General features: G+C 38.1%; 3 protein-coding genes across 6 annotated transcripts; 1 reads left to right on the forward strand and 2 right to left on the reverse strand.

Annotated features, from left to right (window-relative positions):
• Positions 3,169 to 4,429, reverse strand: LOC18792877. The gene is made up of 3 exons (XM_020556568.1): positions 4,178 to 4,429; positions 3,771 to 4,066; positions 3,169 to 3,607 (listed from the first exon to the last, which is right to left on the reverse strand). The coding sequence occupies exons 1-3, from the start codon at positions 4,427 to 4,429 to the stop codon at positions 3,169 to 3,171; spliced, it is 987 nt and encodes a 328-aa protein (XP_020412157.1).
• On the reverse strand, positions 7,877 to 9,237 carry LOC18791486 (transcription termination factor MTEF1, chloroplastic). The gene has a single exon (XM_020555994.1). It carries the CDS (start codon positions 9,189 to 9,191, stop codon positions 8,157 to 8,159), a length of 1,035 nt encoding a protein of 344 aa, XP_020411583.1. The 5' UTR covers positions 9,192 to 9,237; the 3' UTR covers positions 7,877 to 8,156.
• On the forward strand, positions 11,319 to 16,109 carry LOC18789646 (agamous-like MADS-box protein AGL30). Of its 4 annotated transcripts, none has more exons than XM_020555647.1 (12): positions 11,319 to 11,663; positions 12,088 to 12,338; positions 13,003 to 13,059; positions 13,150 to 13,168; positions 13,305 to 13,369; positions 13,457 to 13,472; positions 13,597 to 13,658; positions 13,790 to 13,886; positions 14,463 to 14,510; positions 14,589 to 14,716; positions 14,980 to 15,343; positions 15,565 to 16,109. In XM_020555647.1, the coding sequence occupies exons 2-12, from the start codon at positions 12,154 to 12,156 to the stop codon at positions 15,571 to 15,573; spliced, it is 1,050 nt and encodes a 349-aa protein (XP_020411236.1). In that variant the 5' UTR covers positions 11,319 to 11,663; positions 12,088 to 12,153; the 3' UTR covers positions 15,574 to 16,109. The 4 variants fall into 4 exon arrangements, with proteins under 4 accessions (XP_020411236.1, XP_020411234.1, XP_020411235.1 ...); XM_020555645.1 differs by having other exon boundaries at positions 11,321 to 11,663; positions 13,000 to 13,059; XM_020555646.1 differs by lacking the exon at positions 11,319 to 11,663 and adding an exon at positions 11,697 to 11,868 and having other exon boundaries at positions 13,000 to 13,059.

Consider the following 17,253-nt stretch of genomic DNA (forward strand, 5'->3'; position numbering starts at 1 on the left):
AAAGTGAATAAATTTTGAGGAGAAAGTTAACAATAGTAGAAGGAGAAGAAAATATATGAGGATTTGGTGTTAAAAGTGAAGAGTATTGGTTGGTATTTATACACAAAAAATTCTGTAATTTTTGTGTATTTTTTTAAAAAAAATTCGATTTTTTTCAATTTTTTTTGGCAGAAAAATTGGCTGCCGTTGGATTGAAGAAAAAATTCCAATCGGAGCGACCAGAGGCCGCCACGTGTCAAAGAGCCGTTGGCGGCACTGTAGCGCTGATGTGAAATTTTTTTTAACGTTGGCGCGTGCAATGCACGCCCCAACGGTAAAAAAAATTTCGAAATTTCAGGGCTGACGCCATGGCTGGCGTCAGCTATTTTGTCTGGGACTTGGGGGGGGATTTGGGGCGGATTTACCTTTGGGCCCTCCCCGTTTTGTGGGGGCCCACGTTCCCCCGCGGGGGATTTTTGCTGCGGGAATGGTTTTTTTCCCCAACCCCCCCCCCCCCCCCAGCCCGAGTGTTTCCAGCCCTGCTGGAAATGCTCTTAGAATCCCACTGTGATCTTGTGTGTACCAAGTGCACCACCATACCATCAGCATGAACCCTGTTCATCAATAATCACTTCTTCAAAATTGCTTCACTCAGATTGAACCAAGCTTGTGTCTGTCTGCAGCAGTAAACTGTAAAAAAAAAAAACACAAAGCAAAACTGAACCTCACCACCAGCAAAGAGCACACTAGGCATATATACAAGGCTTAATTGCTACAGTGCCTCCTTGAATATTGGTCAATTCTCACTTTACCTTCTCAAAGTTAAAGTGACCCACTTTGCCCCATTGACCAAGGTTTCGTGTGTCACTTAACCACTTTCCGTCAACGTCATTCCAAGTTTCGTTAAAATGATGACGTGGCAGGGGTATACTGGTCAATTCAACTGAGCTGAGAGTTTTCCCACCAATCTGAGGTTGTGATGTGTACTTGTGGACACCACCTCAAACATCTGATATAGCTAAAACGATCGAATTGATCTGAGCTGCCTGGCTAACCAAAAAACCCCAAATTGGCTTCCTCCTCCCATAGAAGAAGATAAAACCCTAGAAATCAAAGGTTGGGTTTCCACGAAAATTGAAGATGAAGCCTGAAATAATTGACGGATGGGAAGAGTTGGATCTGGTGGCACAGCGTTGCTTTTGTGGGAAGTTAGCTCGCTTACAAACTTCGTGGACTGAGGTGAACCCACTTCGAAGATTCCATGTTTGTCCAAACTCATCAGGGGTAAGTCATGTTGTTGAAAGTCTGTGAATTGGGTTAAATTTTTATATTAATTGCTATTAATGGTTGATGCAGATAAGGAAAAAAGGATGTTAGTTTTTTGTTTGGGTGGATGTTGAATTTCCACCTAGAGAGAAAGCTCTGGTGAGTTGGCTACTTAGAAGATTGAAGGAACTTGAAAAGGACGTTGGGCATTGTCAATCAAGAGAAAAAAAGTTAATGGGTTGGCTTATTCTTTCCTGGGGTTTAGTAATGTTGTTGTTGTTTTGGCAATTTTTGTAATAGTTGCCACAAAATGTAGCCATTGCAATGGAGGAATTAGGCAGATTATAGAAGTCCGTATTTTGCAACTGTATGTAAAATATCATGTATTGGTACGTATGTAATGATGGAGGAACATGGTTTGATTTTGCAACTTGATGTAACAATGTATTGGTACTTATCTAATGAATATGGTTTTTGAACACAATGTGGGAGTCAGTTTTGGATTTGGTACTTCTGTAATGGTATCAAAAGCATTACCAAAACAACAGTACCTCCAACACTTCCTAGAAGGTACAAAAAAAAAAATACAAATCAACTTATCTAATGAATACCTGGAAACAGTTCATAACATTGATCATGGTTTGTCTAAGCTGGAAACAGTTTATAACACTGATCAAATCCTTACAGTTTATAACATCCATCAACTCCTTACAGTTTATAACATTACTGATAAAGTCCTTTACAGTTGGAGTTGCAAAATAATAGTTCAATCAAAAGCCCCATTTGAAAGGGTTGTCCTTAACACTTGTCCTTAACAGTTGGACTTGCAAAATAACAGTGGAATGAAAAGGTCTTCATAACAAGCATTTTAACAAAACACAGAGCAATTGCACATCATCAGAATCTCCAAGGCTGATAACCATCCAACAAATCCTTCCGATTGGTAAATTTCTTCCTATTGGCAAAAGATTTGAACCTCTTTTTGTTTGTACCTCTGGCAAAAGGGTGTGATGAGCTTGCACTTGGTTGAGATCCATGCACAGTTTGATAAGTTTGGGCAGGTTGAGAACGTTAGCTAGTTTGAGAACCTGGATAAGCTTGCATAGATTTAGTTCCTTGCACAGATTGAGATCCTTGCACAGTTTGAGAACCATCATTCTTTTTGGGAAATTTAATCCTCTTTGCTGGAGACTTAAACCTCTTCTTTTTTTTTCTTTTTTTTTTGCAGTTTCATAAGCTTGCCCAGTTTGAGAAGCTTAGGCTGTTTCAAAACCATGGGGAGTTTGAGAAGATTAGGCAGTTTCAGAACACTAGCAAGTTTCCAACCTTCTTCTGACCTAAAAATTGAAGCATAAGGCAATTTACATTAACTACATCCCATACTTCTTCCTCTAAATATGTATCAAAGGAAAGTCACTTACAGGTTGCTTGGCTCTTGATTGTCTTGTAACCATTTTGGTTGATGTCGTGTCAATTGTTTTCTTCACCTTTGGTTTACATGGGACCTGACATAAGAAGAGAATCACTTGAAAATAAATAAATAATAAAGATCCAAAACAAATATGCATTGCCAATTTATTTTAGGAAGAGACAAACCTGACTGCTGGTGGTTGTATGATTAGATTTGCATGGTTGTTCACATGCTGATCTCATCCTCTTCTTCCTTGGCCTCCCAAGTTGTTTGTGATAAAATGGTGGCATCAAAGGAGGCCTATGACACTTAGGTCACAAGTCTTCACTTGTCATTGGGTGAATCATTGGACTATAAGCTCTCATAAAGGCTTCATTCTTGTAACAAGCATCAACATAAGCAATATGATCCTCATTTAATTGCCCAATGGCAGCACAAGCATGCTTGCATGGGATCCCAATGATATCCCATCTCCTACATAAACAACTATGTCTTGCCAAATCAACCACAACCTAACTTCCATAATAGTTTTTGACCTCATATAAACTCTCATCAGCAAGCTTTGGAATGCACCAAGCTGATTCTTTCTTCCTTTTCTCTAAAATGCCAAAAATTATTGGACCAATGTCATGTTTCCATCTCTCACAAGATGTTCTTCTAGTTGCCATTAACAACATAATATAGTATCTAATCCTCTCTAGCAGGGTTAAAATGGATTTGTCTCGGACTTCTACAAGGGCACCGTTAAAAGCCTCACACATATTTTTCAAAAGGATGTCACACTTGGAATGAGTTTTAAAGTGAGCTCTACACCATTGTGATGGATCTAAGGCCACCACCCAATCAAATGCAGCTTGACTCAAATGTCTCATATTTTTCATCTCAGCATCCCACCATGGGATGGTTGTGCTCCTTGCAATTTTCTCCATTTGCAATTTCAACACCAATCCTCTGTGACCAGAAAGTAAAAAAATTGCTTCTAAGTGTTTGAGGCAGTGCCTGTGCTCAGCGTTTGGAAAATTATCACGTACTGCATCAATCAAGCCTTTTTTGCTTATCTGTGATAAAAAAAAAATATCTTGTGTTGTTTTCGATTCCAAGGTCCTCCACCAACAGTTGACAAAACCATGACCATGTTTCATATTTCTCCACCTCAGCCACTGCATACGCAATAAGATACATGTCATTGCTAGGATCCATACTAACAACAGATAACAATTGTCCAGGGTGATGACCTTTGATATGACAAACATCAAATCCTATCACTGGCCTACATCCCTGCAAAAATCCTTGTTTAACTGCAGCTAAGCAAATGTAAATATTCTGAAACCTTGGCCTTTCACCCTCCAACTCACATTTGATAATGACTGTGTTACCCACATTAGTCCTTCTTAGTTCAACAACATAATCCTATAATAACTCATACTGTTTTTCATAAGTCCCCTCAGTTATGGATGTTGCCTTCTGCCTTGCCTTATATATTTGGGATTTAGAAGCTATCACAGATAAATCTTCTTGTACATGCTGCTTAAAAGTTCTCATATCCCAATTATGCAGTCTAGACAGTTGAGTAGCATATCTCTGAGCTAACCATGTTGAGTTAGCATGAAAGTTGTGGTCAAGTGTCCCACAATCATGCACGTCAACCAACTTCTTCACTTGAACCCATTCACTACCATTCACTGCTGAAGCAAAACAAACCCAGTTGCAATTCCCTACACACACTGCCCTCACTCTTTCATGATCATTGCATTTGAATTTAATCATCCTCATGTTAATAATTAAATAGTTCCTAATTGCTTTCCTAAATAGGTCAGTGGTTGCAAATCTTAAACCCAACTTAAACACAGGGTTGCGCATGTCTATTTTCTGCTTAAATTCTTGAAATTTAGGCAATTTCCTTTTTATTTTCTTCTAGTTCCCATCATCCTCATCATATGAGCTACTATCCAAGCTCTCAACATCACTTTTAGCTACATCAATTGACTCCCCATCTTCATTTACAGGGGCATTTGGGTCTTCAACTACTTCAGGCTGGTCTACATAATTTTCAAATGCTTTATCATCATTTCTCAACAACTCACATTCATTTTCACTCTGCTCATAAGCACTGTCAACAAAATCAGGGTCACCTTCCTTGTCTTCTTCTTCACTGTCTTTATTCCTGTCTTCCACATCAGTCTCACCTATATCAGCCCTATTACCCTCACTGTTCAGGGGGCCATCATCATCACTTGAAACCCAGTCTTCAACTCTACAAGTAGGTCCATGATCCTCAGTAAAAGGCTGGCCCTCTTTATCATTGTTCAGAGGCCCACTGCCTTCAGTAAAAGCCTCATTTTTATCAATAACAGGCCCAAAACAGAAGCTCCGTTTTCTTACCAGGGAAGTGCTGTGCTTTTCAACACCTTTGGCAGACCGATAAGAGTCTCGATTGAACAACCAGTGCTGTCTTGTCTTCAAGTCGTAGCTAGCAGTACCCAACACAATGGCCAACGTCATCATCTCCATGTGGAGGAGTGACGACTCACGGCATCCTCATTCAAAGACGCATCTTCCTTTTCACTATCCTTATTCAATGCCAGACCTTCCTCTTCACTATCCTCATTCAATGCCAGACCTTCCTATTCACTATTGTCATTCAAAGCCACACCTACCTCTTCACAATCCTCATTCACTGTAACACCTTCCTCTTCAATGTGTTGTACATAAATTAGCACCACTCTCTCATAAGAAAGTGGTACATTATCACACAAACTTAACAGCTCACCATCCGTGTCTATATCCAGTAACTCATCATTTACTACTCCTTTAAGTGATACTTTCCCCATGTGCCCAAGCAATTTCACTTGCTCCTACATCCCTAACATATTTATATACTCCACAGTACACCAATCCAAATATCCTATAGAGTCACCAGTATAACACCACTTATTCTGTTTGTTTTTCACAATTCTACCACCATGATGCACTTCAAAAGTGACCAACTCTTTGTCATCTACACACAAACAAAAAAGGTTTGTCTTTAAGAACAACAAAATAGTATTCTAAGACAATTATTAAAAGTAAGACAACAAACATGGTTCGATTAACATATTCAAAGCCATCTACAAGAAAACAAAAACGGGACCATATCAGGAAAGGCATACTGCATTAGAACCCACTCTCCCAACAGCACATAACACAACAAGACCTAAAGACTATCAATTTGTACACAACGCGCATCACTATGAGGTCAAGATTCTTTTCCACATCACATGACAAGATTCCTTTTCAGAAAACAAGTCCCTTTTCAGAAGAATCACTTGCCGTACACAGGTTGCCATGCTTCTGCTTCTCACCAAACAGGCATCGTCGTCGAGTCGCACCGCTTCTTCTTGCCTTCAAGTTTTCGAAACCAACTCACAGCGCTCTCCCTCTCTCGATCGTATTCTCAAACCCTAGCTCTAAAATCCCCAAATATCAATTTTCCCTCCCAATCTGATTTTCTGTTTTCATTTTTGAGTTTTCAAATATTATAGTGGCTGTTTTGTTAGAGATGGGGTCCACAAATCCACATCAGGAAGCAATTCGATCGTTTTAGCTATATCAGATGTTAGAGGTGGGGTCTACAAGTACACGTCACAACCTCGGATTGGTGGGAAAAATCCCAGCTCAGTTGAATTGACTAATATACCCCTGCCACGTCATTATTTTAACGGAACTTGGAATGACGTTGACGGTAAGTGGTTAAGTGACACACGAAATCTTGGTGAAAGGGGCAAAGTGGGTCACTTCAAATTTGAAAAGATAAAGTGAGAATTGACCAATATTCCATGAGGCACTGTAGCAGTTAAGCCTATATACAAATGTTTATGTACAAAAGTAACAAAACGACATCTATAGACTATAGTGTCGTTTTGCACCAATCTGTTTCTAAATTTTCTCCATGGGAAATCAATTGCAGAGATAACATCGGTGTGAGTTGTAGTAGAAACAGAAGAGGTGATGTGTTGGTATTATTCATGCATGAAACAGGGTTTGCCTTACTTATAATGATTGCAGTGAAACCATTTAACCACTTTATAAACAGCAGAGCAGAGGTTTTTGTTTGTTGAGGCTGTCCAGTCCAGTCCAATCCAACCCCTTTCTTCTAAACTAAACAGCAGAAGAGGAGGAGGAGGAGGCTTTAACCATATGAGCTATGGCCTATGAGCCTATCAAAATTCACATCTTCCTCCTCCTCCTCTTACCTCTAGGCTCAGAGTTTCTTAAAACCAGTAGGATCATCGATTGGTCATTTCAGAGAATAAAGACCAATAACTCTCACAAGTTTTGGTGTCAGATAAATGTGTCAATGTGGTTGTCAGTGATTCAGAAAGTCAGATAGATGGATGCTTTCGCTTAAGCTAACTGATTCATCTAACGTAACGTAACCCAAAGAGGTTCTTCAGCTGCTGCCTTTTATAGACAAACGAGTACCTGCCTTGATTTAATTAACAAACATGGCCCATGCATTGCACTCATTATCAATGATGATGCACTCTAATATCCAGTGGTTCAATGGCAGTGCCCGCTCTGCTCTCCTCTGCTCTCCTCTCGATCGGTGCCCTATCTTTTTGGCCATCGTGCTAACCCTGCAATCTAACTTTGCCACACTTACTTGCTGCAACATTTTCACATCGTTAACTTTTCAGTTTATTGTGTTGCGGGGTTTTATTAAGGCTGAGATTTTTGCTGCTCAAACTCAGAGAGAGCATAAAATCATTTTCCTTCTTTTTCCTAACGGTTTACCAACCCAATCCATCTTGGCCCATTTCGTCAGTCGAGCGGCCCATGTCTGTGGTAAACCTTGCTTCCTACTCTGTGAACTGTAGGAAATTTGGAGCTTCTTTTATCACCTAAAATTTGATTTTGAGACATAGAACATAGGTAAAAAATAAAAAACAGGTTCATGTTTTAAGAAAATTGGTAGACTATACAAACAACAGAAGAAGTGAAGAAAAGATTACATAACAAATAAACTGCTATCACTGGAATAGAATATGTATCCCTCACACCACCTCACTCAGATGCCAAGGTAGCCGTAGTTAGTACAATACAGGTACGCACATATTCTTCACGTTTAATACACGTAATTTTTCTAGGTAAGTCATATTAATAGCTTATTCAGAAGATACAACTGAGCATGCACTACATTGTCTAAAGAGATTTTGTAGCTCAAACCCAAGGGGAATTTCAGAAGTTTAGAACCATATAAATTCACTGTCACACCAAAAATTCAAAGATAAAGAACATATACAAAGACCAATTCCTAGCATAATCAGCCATAATATACCATTCTAGCTAGTACCAATTTTCCTTTCGACAATCCACATTATGTACATATCACAAACTTAACATTCAAGCTTGCCACAGAAAACTTAGGCCATTGCAGAGTAACTATAGAACACCTTAAAATCAACACAATTGGCTATCAATTTCATATACAAAATTCAAGTTACAAGCAAGTAAGGTCGGATTACAACCAGCTTCCCTCGACCGACCCCAATCGCATCTCAATCAACCGAACATTAAACTCCCCATCACTGACCTTCAGCATCTCCCGCAACGGAAGAGAAAAGCCGTGCTCAACTAACAATCTATGCCTGGGCTTAATCTTTCCCTCCAAGCTAAACGAAAAGTACTGAGGAAACCTCTTCAGCTCTGCAATATCTTTCTTCATTTCCTTCAAAAGGAACTCAACTTTAGGCTTGTAATTGTTTTTTATGCTAAAAGTTAACAATCCAGGTGACCTTATCACCATGTTGACCACCTCCTCATAGCTAAGCCCCAAGCTCTGCAAATACTGAATCTTGGGCAAAAGGGTACCTTCAACGCTCGAAACCAACAGCAATGTCGTATGGCACGTGATCGAACTCCGACCCACGAACCCCAATTCGGTCAAGAACTTCAATGCGGGCCGCAATTGGTCGTCTACGTCGCAGACCAGGAGTCTAGGGCACCGAATTATGGACTTCCGTATATCGGGGAAGGGGATTAGGACCTCGTTGAGTAGAAAATCGAAGATTGGATAGAGATGGGTGTGCGGGTCCACAGTGAGGAGCTGCGGGTACATGTCGAGGATCCGACCGAAAGCCGAGCGCTCGATGCCCATGGAGGAGAGGCAGTTCTCGACGGACTTGAGGGAGGATATAGGGCAGGAGCGGAAATCTGGGTTGAGTTGGAGGGCTTTTTGGGAATTGACGTTGAGGTGGGTTTCTAAGTAGAGGACCTTTTCGCGGAAAAGGAGGCCGGAATCGGAAGTGTTTGGGTGGTGGGAAAGTGGGCGGTAATTTGGGAAATTGAGGGTTGGCCTGAGGGAGTTGGAGAGCGATTTGGGTGTTTTAGGGTTAGGGTTTTTGGAGGGTTTTGGAGATGGGATCAGAGACCCTTGAGGAAGAAGGAAGAGCGTTTGAGGTTGGAGCTGTATCATGGTGTTGTGGACACTGTGTGAGCAGGAAGAGCAAGGTGGACAGGCCTTTATCCAGGCTCCCAAGGATGTACAAAACGACATGTGATTGGATGTTTTTAAGAGGAACAAAAGGAAAAAGGATTAATCGTTTTATTAGTTCTTAAATTTAGACCCGATTTACGTTTGAGTACCTTAATTTCCAAAATAATTCTTGTGGTCCTTTAACTTTAGTTTCGTTTGGATAATGGTCTTGTCGTCAATTTTGTTAACTTTTCTGTTAAGTACAGGGACAAAATGGTATTTTTGTATCAAAATTAATTAAAATATGAATAAAAAGTTAAAAAAAAATTATAAAATTAAAATTAAACTATCTCTCTCCCCCTCTATCTCGATTTTTACTCTCCACAAACTTGATTTTTCTTTTTTTTGTTGGTTTTTTATTTGATTTTCTTTTATTGTTATTTTAAAGATATAATTTTTTATTCATTTTTTTAGTTTTAATATTAAAATATCATTTTGCCCTTGCATTTAACAGAAAAAATTAACAAAATTGACGGCAGGACCATTTGTCCAAATGAAACTAAAGTTAAAGGACCACAATAACTATTTTGGGAATTGAGGTACTCAAATGCAAATCAAGTCAAAATTCAGGGACTAATAAAACTATTAACCCAAATGAAAAACCTTAATAAAAAGAAAGTTCAAAATCCAATCCAGTCCCCCAAATTATGGATGTAATCTAGTCTAATCTGTAGGAAAATTGAATTTAACTATGGTGTTATAGATATTTGAAATAAGTATACTATTAATAATTTAAGTGCTTATGATGAAATTATGTAATACACTACGGATTTTGAGCCTCTGCATTCAGTGTATTTACCCGTATTTCATTACATCCAAGCCATTCTAATAATCTAACTTCTTAAGAGATGCCACATCATCAAGCTTTGAGTTTTTTAATATCTAAATTGACGTTGAACTAGCGTTAATGCTTTTAATATTTTTTTTCTGCCTTCGTGCCTTGAGCGTCTTCACCTGGGTTGAGTTTCTGCTTTGTGATGTAATGGAAAAACTCACATGTTTGCAAAAAAATTCAATTCCCAACAAATCAAGTAAAATTAGTTTTTCTTTTCTTCCAGTTCACATATTTTTTCCTCCGCCTTTTGGGAAGAAAGAGCGATGCCAATGAAAGTGTATATGATTCCTTGAGTTTGAATTTCAATAGCTACCTTCTTCTTCCTCCACATGATAAGCAAAACCTTGTGTTGATGTCTTTCAATCAAAAGAGGAAGGAAAAAAATTTGTGCAAAGAAAAAAAGAAAAGAAGAATAGAAAAACTAGTTTTACCTTATTGGAATTGAAACTCTCTCAATAATGGGAAATATTAATTCATTGAATTACAAAGAAAGGAGAAAGTCGTACGATGAACAACCGAAGAAGAAATACACTCAAACCAGGCTAGACGCTCAAAACAGAAGGCATAAAACGTGAGTTTAAAAAGAAACTCAAACTTGATGATGTGGCATGTTTTAAGCATTTAGATTATTAGGATGACTTGGATATAGCGAAATGAGAGAAAATGCACGATAACTAAATGTAGATGCTCGGGATCCAGTACACTACGTCATCACAATACCTCTTACATCAAATATTTATTTATTAATATTTTTGTTTCATTAAAGTGTATGTGAAATGTAAATATTAAATTTTAATTTGGAAACTAGTTCGTTTTAAAGTGCTTTTGGAATTATCAAATGCGCTTTGATGATGTTTTAAATGGTGAAGTAGGAATCCAAATACGTTTCAATGATATTTTAAAAAGTGAACGTATAAATCCAAATGCCCTTCGCATATTTGATGATGTTTTAAACGGTGAATGTGTGAATCCAATCCAAATACGCTCGGATGACATTTTAAACGGTACTCAGTATGTAGTGAATACGAGTAGGGGAATTTGAATTGTGTGTGCATAGACCGAACAGTAAACACAAACAAGAATGCATTTTCCCACCATTAGTTGTTTCCTAAAATGACCATAAAGACATCATCTTCTTAATCAAAACATACATGGGAAGTGGGACAAAAAGGGAATTTCACAAAATTCAAGTTCCTAAACCCACCGACTAACCGCCACCCAGCAACATGTTAAGAGAACCGAAACCTCAGAGGTTGAGGTTGGTGTTGGTGGTGACGGTGAATGTGAATCATCAAAATCATGGACGAACTGAAACGTGGGTTAGGGAAGGAACCAAGGAGGGGGAGGGCGAAGGACACAAATTAAAAAAATTGTTTTGTTTGGTTGGTTTGGGAATTTCTGACGTTTCCGGTTCTCCCGCTAATTTCGTTTACCGATTTTTCCGGTCACCCGGTCGTGTTATGTAAAGCTATTTGTAAGCTCACACACATCCTTCTCTTTTTCTCTCTCCGTCTCTGTGCCTTTTGAATCTCCTATTGGCTGGCTGGCCAATCTCTCTCTCTCTCCCTCCCTCTCTCTCTCTCTCTCTCTCTCTGTCCGAACATTTCAGACGTTTCGATTATGTTTTTCTAAACTCTCTGTTCCATTTCCTCTTCTGGGTAAGTTTCCCTTTTTTGTCTTTCAAATTTTATGATGATATCCTTTTTGCCTTTACTATTTGTTTTTTCCTTGTTTACGGTCAAATTTCCTCTTTTTTTTCTCGGTTAGGTTACTGGTCCTTTATATAGCTTCAATTCTCAAATGGGTTCTTGTTAAATTTGATTTTCTTATCTGGGTTATACGATTTTAATCACCCCTGTTTCTGTAAGAATGAATGAATTTGGTCATTGCGTTATGTAAAATAGGAAAAAGCATGTTTCTTTTTTATCCAATTTGTTGAATTTGCGAACTTGTGGTATCATGTTGATGCTTCATATTCATATCCTGCTATTGCTTCTTTAAATGCTTGCTGAATTGTGTGAGTTAGGATATTGAACTGTGGTATATAGATTGTCATGGAAACATGTATGATTTTTTTGGTAGGCTTTTCAATCTTTGGGACTGTCAAAGAGGGGGATTCAAGAGTGAAATTGCGGCCGAAGGTGCAGGATGGGAAGGGTAAAGCTCAAGATAAAGAGGTTGGAGAATACAAATGGGCGTCAAGCAACTTATGCTAAAAGGAAGCATGGCATCATGAAAAAGGCTAATGAATTATCTATACTCTGTGACATAGATATTGTTCTTCTCATGTTTTCACCAACCGGAAAGCCTTCTTTATGCAGTGGAAAACGCAGGTATGTTCCTTCTACTATTGAAAAATTAAAGAATTATATTGCCTGGCCAGAGGATATAAAGAATCACACAAGGTTTTCATGTTTGCTTGTGAAAACTAGTCAGGTTCTTCAAGAAAGTTAAGCCTTAGTTAATCAAAGCAATTGATTGGGGGAATTCAGTTATTAAATGTCTAATATGTGAGGCAACTATCTAGGTTAATAACCAAATTATCTTCATTTAGGAGACAATGTGAACCTAAAAACTAAGAAGAAGGAAGATTAAAGACCTATGCATGTAGAGTTCTATAGATGTATGAGAGAGGTTCAAGCGTTGGTTCAATATGTTTCATTGTGTATCTTGCACTTGTTGGTACTGATATATACACGTATACATTTGTGTGTGTATGTTAAGTTGGTCTCTCTTATGAGAAAACCAGAGTAGATAATATGACATACCATAACATTTTTATTTTTTCTTTAGTTTTAAACAAGCCTCAATGTTGTATTCTGAAACCGAGATTAGTATGTACATGACGATCATGCACTGGCATTATTGAATATCGTCTGTCCATGCAGTTTTGTTTTGTGCGCGTGATGGCTGTAAGAGTTTAACTTCTGATTGGGAATATCATTGTCATCAGTAACTTTCCCTTTTCTCTGTTTTTTTTTTGGTCGAGTTTAGTAGCATTGAAGAGGTTATAGCAAAGTTTGCTCAACTAACTCCACAGGAAAGAGCCAAAAGGTAACTTTCTTCACTCAAAGAATCAGACATGTATCTGAATACAGTTTAAATAGAACCCTGTCTAAATTTCTTTTTGTTGGATTCTAACAGGAAACTGGAAAGCCTCGAAGTAAGTCCCTTTTGATACCTAACTTTTGATTAAATGATGTTATCATAATTACCCTTTTTTCTGTTTAAATATAACATCTGTATCATTGTCACAGCTATCTCTTACATAATTTTTTGTTTTCTCGTTGAGAGTTTAGGCACTGAAGAAAACATTCAAGAAGTTGGATCATGACGTGAATATACAAGAGTTTTTGGGTACAAGGTATGTGTGCTAGCATACTGGCTTAAAAAAAATTCATAAATTTTTTGTAATTACACTAAATGTGTTTTTCGTTTCTTTTTGTTTCAGTTCTCAAACAATTGAGGTAAGCATGCAAATTCATGTTTTCAGTGTGATTTTTCACCATTCAAGTCTCTTGGTCATTACTATTCGTTGCTGCAGCATGTTTTTTTATATTTTTCTCCCTTTTCTTTCCCTTTTTTGGACAGGATCTGACTAACCAGTCTAGGTTATTGCAAACCCAACTTTCCGAAATAAAAAAGAGACTAAGGTGAATGCCTGAAAATTTGTAGTGAAAATTTACGTTGGTTTTCTGGTTGCATTTCATTTACGTTGTAGTGAAAATTTACTATGGTTATTGACCACACTATACTAATTTTACACCAATCTTGAATTCTGCAGCTGTTGGTCTAGCCCTGATAAGATCACCAGTGTAGAACAATTGGGGCAAATGGAAGATTCAGTAAGAGAATCGCTTAACCAGATTCGGGCAAATAAGGTATCCCTTCTTCTAGTAGGTCACATATGAGGAAGTTTAGTGTATACCCTGCCCAATGTGAGGATTGTGTTGCTTGCTATGGTTGCCAGTGGGCAATTTTGTCATCGTCTGTCTCCAAGTTTTTAGCTTCTCTAGCTTTTGTAAACAGCCTAGCTCTCCAGTACTATATGCCACTGAAATTTGAACTCTAGGATATGTGTCTCAAGAAATTCTAGATGTGACCCTTAGCATTTCTCTCCTTTCTTTTCTTGTGGCCTGGGTTGTGGTGCCTTTCTTTCTTTTCTATGTATTTATAATTTGATCACTCTGTTTTTCTGGAAATTTATGTGGAAGGACCTCAAAAAGTTAAAGTGCCACCCCTAGAGAATAGTTAAGTGTGTACGAGTCCACTGGAGTTTGAGCGAAAAAAGTGTTGGCAACTACTGCAATACACAGAATAATAAAAAAAAATATTACCACTGTACAAAAAGGAATGTATAATCTCCAAAATTGTATCATCTTTCTTTGTAGGCTACCATCACTTCCAATTTGTTCTAGACCTTGTGATACTAATGCTATCCATTTTTCTGTTGGCAGGAAAACCTACAAAAGCAGCAACTTATGTCGTTAGAGTGCACTAGTCAGGTAAATAACTGTTTCCTGATGTTTTATTTACTTATTAATACGGGCAGACATAGAAGCTTAATGATTCTCATCTTGCAGTTCCAAAATGGGTTGCATATACCTTTCAGCATGGGTGCTGAGCAGCAGCTCCAGCCTTTGTCATGGATTCCGACTAATGAAAGCCGGCATATGGTTTTACCGGAGGACCCAAACTTGCTTCCCCATAGGTAAGTGTTTGTTGAGAAATACATACCAGCTCTCCTAGCTATCTTATTTGGACTGATTCCTTCCAGATCTTTGTGTAAGACGAAAATATAGTTGAAAATAAAGCAACACGTCCTGTTATCAGATGAAGTTCTTCATAAATGGAACATCAAATGGCTTCTTTATCTAGTTAACTTTTGTTAATATAAAAAAAAAAAAGAATTTCTCTAATGATTGATTGCCATTATCTCACAAGTGTAACTCAGTGAAGAATGTCTTTTCCTAGGGATATGGAATGCTCTGCAAGTTCCTCCTTTGGGAGTTATTCTGGTTACCTTGGTACAGGAAAAAGTTCAGAGATTTCTACTTCTGGGCAAGAAAATGGTATTCTTAATGACTTAAGTAGAACTGCACCGCTGAGGCTACAGCTGGGTGGGCAATTTCCTTACCTGCCGTACAATCTCAATATGCTGACTGATACGAAATTCCAGCCACCAGCAGAAATGAGTCCTCAAGAAAACCCTGTGGAGTATCATGTTAATGGAAGCTTTGAAGCTCCTAGACCCGAGTTTTACCCTACTCAGCATAGTTGGGCCTCTACATCTGGTCCTTGTGCTGTTACCATGTTTGACGAGCATTTATATTCCCAGGTCCGTTTTCCCTTCCCCTATTCTGGATTTTCTCAATAAATCTTTCTTACTTGTTACTTGTTTGCCTGGCCTATTATTTGTGCCCTTTTAATTGAATTTCTAACGCCTGGAAATGTGTAAATTAAGATATGAGCGAGAGTGTCTACAAAAAAGATAGTGCGTGTTGTTTTTCCTTAGCTGAACTTCTAGTGTTGTCTAACTCTGCTGCTTGATGCCAGCAGTCAAACTGAGGTTGAGTGATTTTGTTGTTCATCCGCTGATGGGGAGTTGCTGGAGAAATCTGTTTGAGTGCTTGAGAAGTTTACTCATCCATCAAGGTTTTCGCAATCATAATTTTTGCTGTGGAAAATATAGAAGGCAACCACTGAGTGTACAGCACGGGTTCAACACATAACGGCCTTGTCATTAGTCCCTTGCCAGAAGGAACGATGGTGCTGACGCCCAACAATGAGGCACCAAAATCTAATGAGAGATCTTCTGTGTGTTTATTATATATGATATAGGTTCTGTTGAGTTTCTTTTTGCCCTCCTCCCCTCATTTCTTGACCGTCAAGGTTGCTAGTGGCAGTTTAGGATGCTGCCTTCCCTTGCTCCCTCTCAGTAAACTGAGCTGTAAATAAAAGTACATACAACAATATAGTATAAAAGCATAAACATATTGGAAAAATTTGTCAACAATTCCATGTTGCTGTCTTTACACACTGCAAACTGTGGGTGGACAATTGCTAATGAGATGCCAAGTGATTCAGAAAGTTCCAGCAAAACATCAATTGGAACCACAGAGCAACTGTATGCACAGTATGACATTTGTAAATTTTTATTTTTATTTTATTTCTTTTTTTAAATGAATGCAGATGAACTCTGTTACTTGAATCGCCACATAAAATTAAATTAAATTAAATTATAAAAAAAGAAAAGAAAAAAAGGTTGGTGTATGCGATGCTTCCTGCATAGATTATCTGGTAATTTCATTTTGTTGTTAACTGGTATGAATCTTGAGGCAATTATGTTTGACAGAGACATGAAAAGCTAAAAGACAATCAACGAGACATTGAAAGATTGAAATGAAATGTGTTTACAGATTTTTGAATCCAACTCATATAACATTGTATTACCAACCAATTATTCACTCCCACCGCTCAAAAAAATTCTGTTCATGGATTTACAGTATTAAGTTAGTCTTGTAAAGTAGGTAGTAACAAAAAGTTGTTTGCCTGTCACCATCTCTTAAAACGCCAATTAACGGGATTTTGGGCCCTATGCTGAGCATATTATACCTGATTATATTCCTAAATTGACCCTTGATTTGATTAATTATCGTTCTTTCCAAATTGATTAAGCCAACAGCCCTTTTTCACACGTGAAGTAAAAATTTGTGAGACACATCAAATTCAATTCCGGCCCTCATATCGAAAATGGGTTATAACTTTTTATAGCATCAAACCCAACCTAGCAAAAACTTACCACCAAACACAACCTTGACTAATTATGAATTTGTGAATTGGCACACTTGCTATGGTTATGGATGGATTATGAATTGGTTTAGTGTAAAGTTTCTTTATTTTTTTTGTACAAGCGATATTAGGAGAGGTAGGATTCGAAAACTGAAAACTGTTCTTAACCACTTCAACTACAAACTCGTTGTAAAGTTTATTACGTACGTAATTACTGCAACTTGCCCATGCTTAGAGAAGTGGCAAAGAGCTTGTTTTTATCTGGGCTGCAAGGAAGAGACTGGATTTTTGAATGGGGCCTATTCCCTAAAGTGCCCCAGTGGTAAGCCTTGGCCCTATTTCCTTTCATTCGCCCTTGAGGTTTATTTTAGCCAACAGCCCTTGAGGCTTTTTTTTAGCCAATAGCCCTTTTGAGGGTTTTTATAGCCAATTGTCCTCTTGAGGATAAGACATATT

This window comes from Prunus persica, chromosome G1 (genome assembly GCF_000346465.2).
Source record: "Prunus persica cultivar Lovell chromosome G1, Prunus_persica_NCBIv2, whole genome shotgun sequence".
Taxonomy (NCBI): domain Eukaryota; kingdom Viridiplantae; phylum Streptophyta; class Magnoliopsida; order Rosales; family Rosaceae; genus Prunus; species Prunus persica.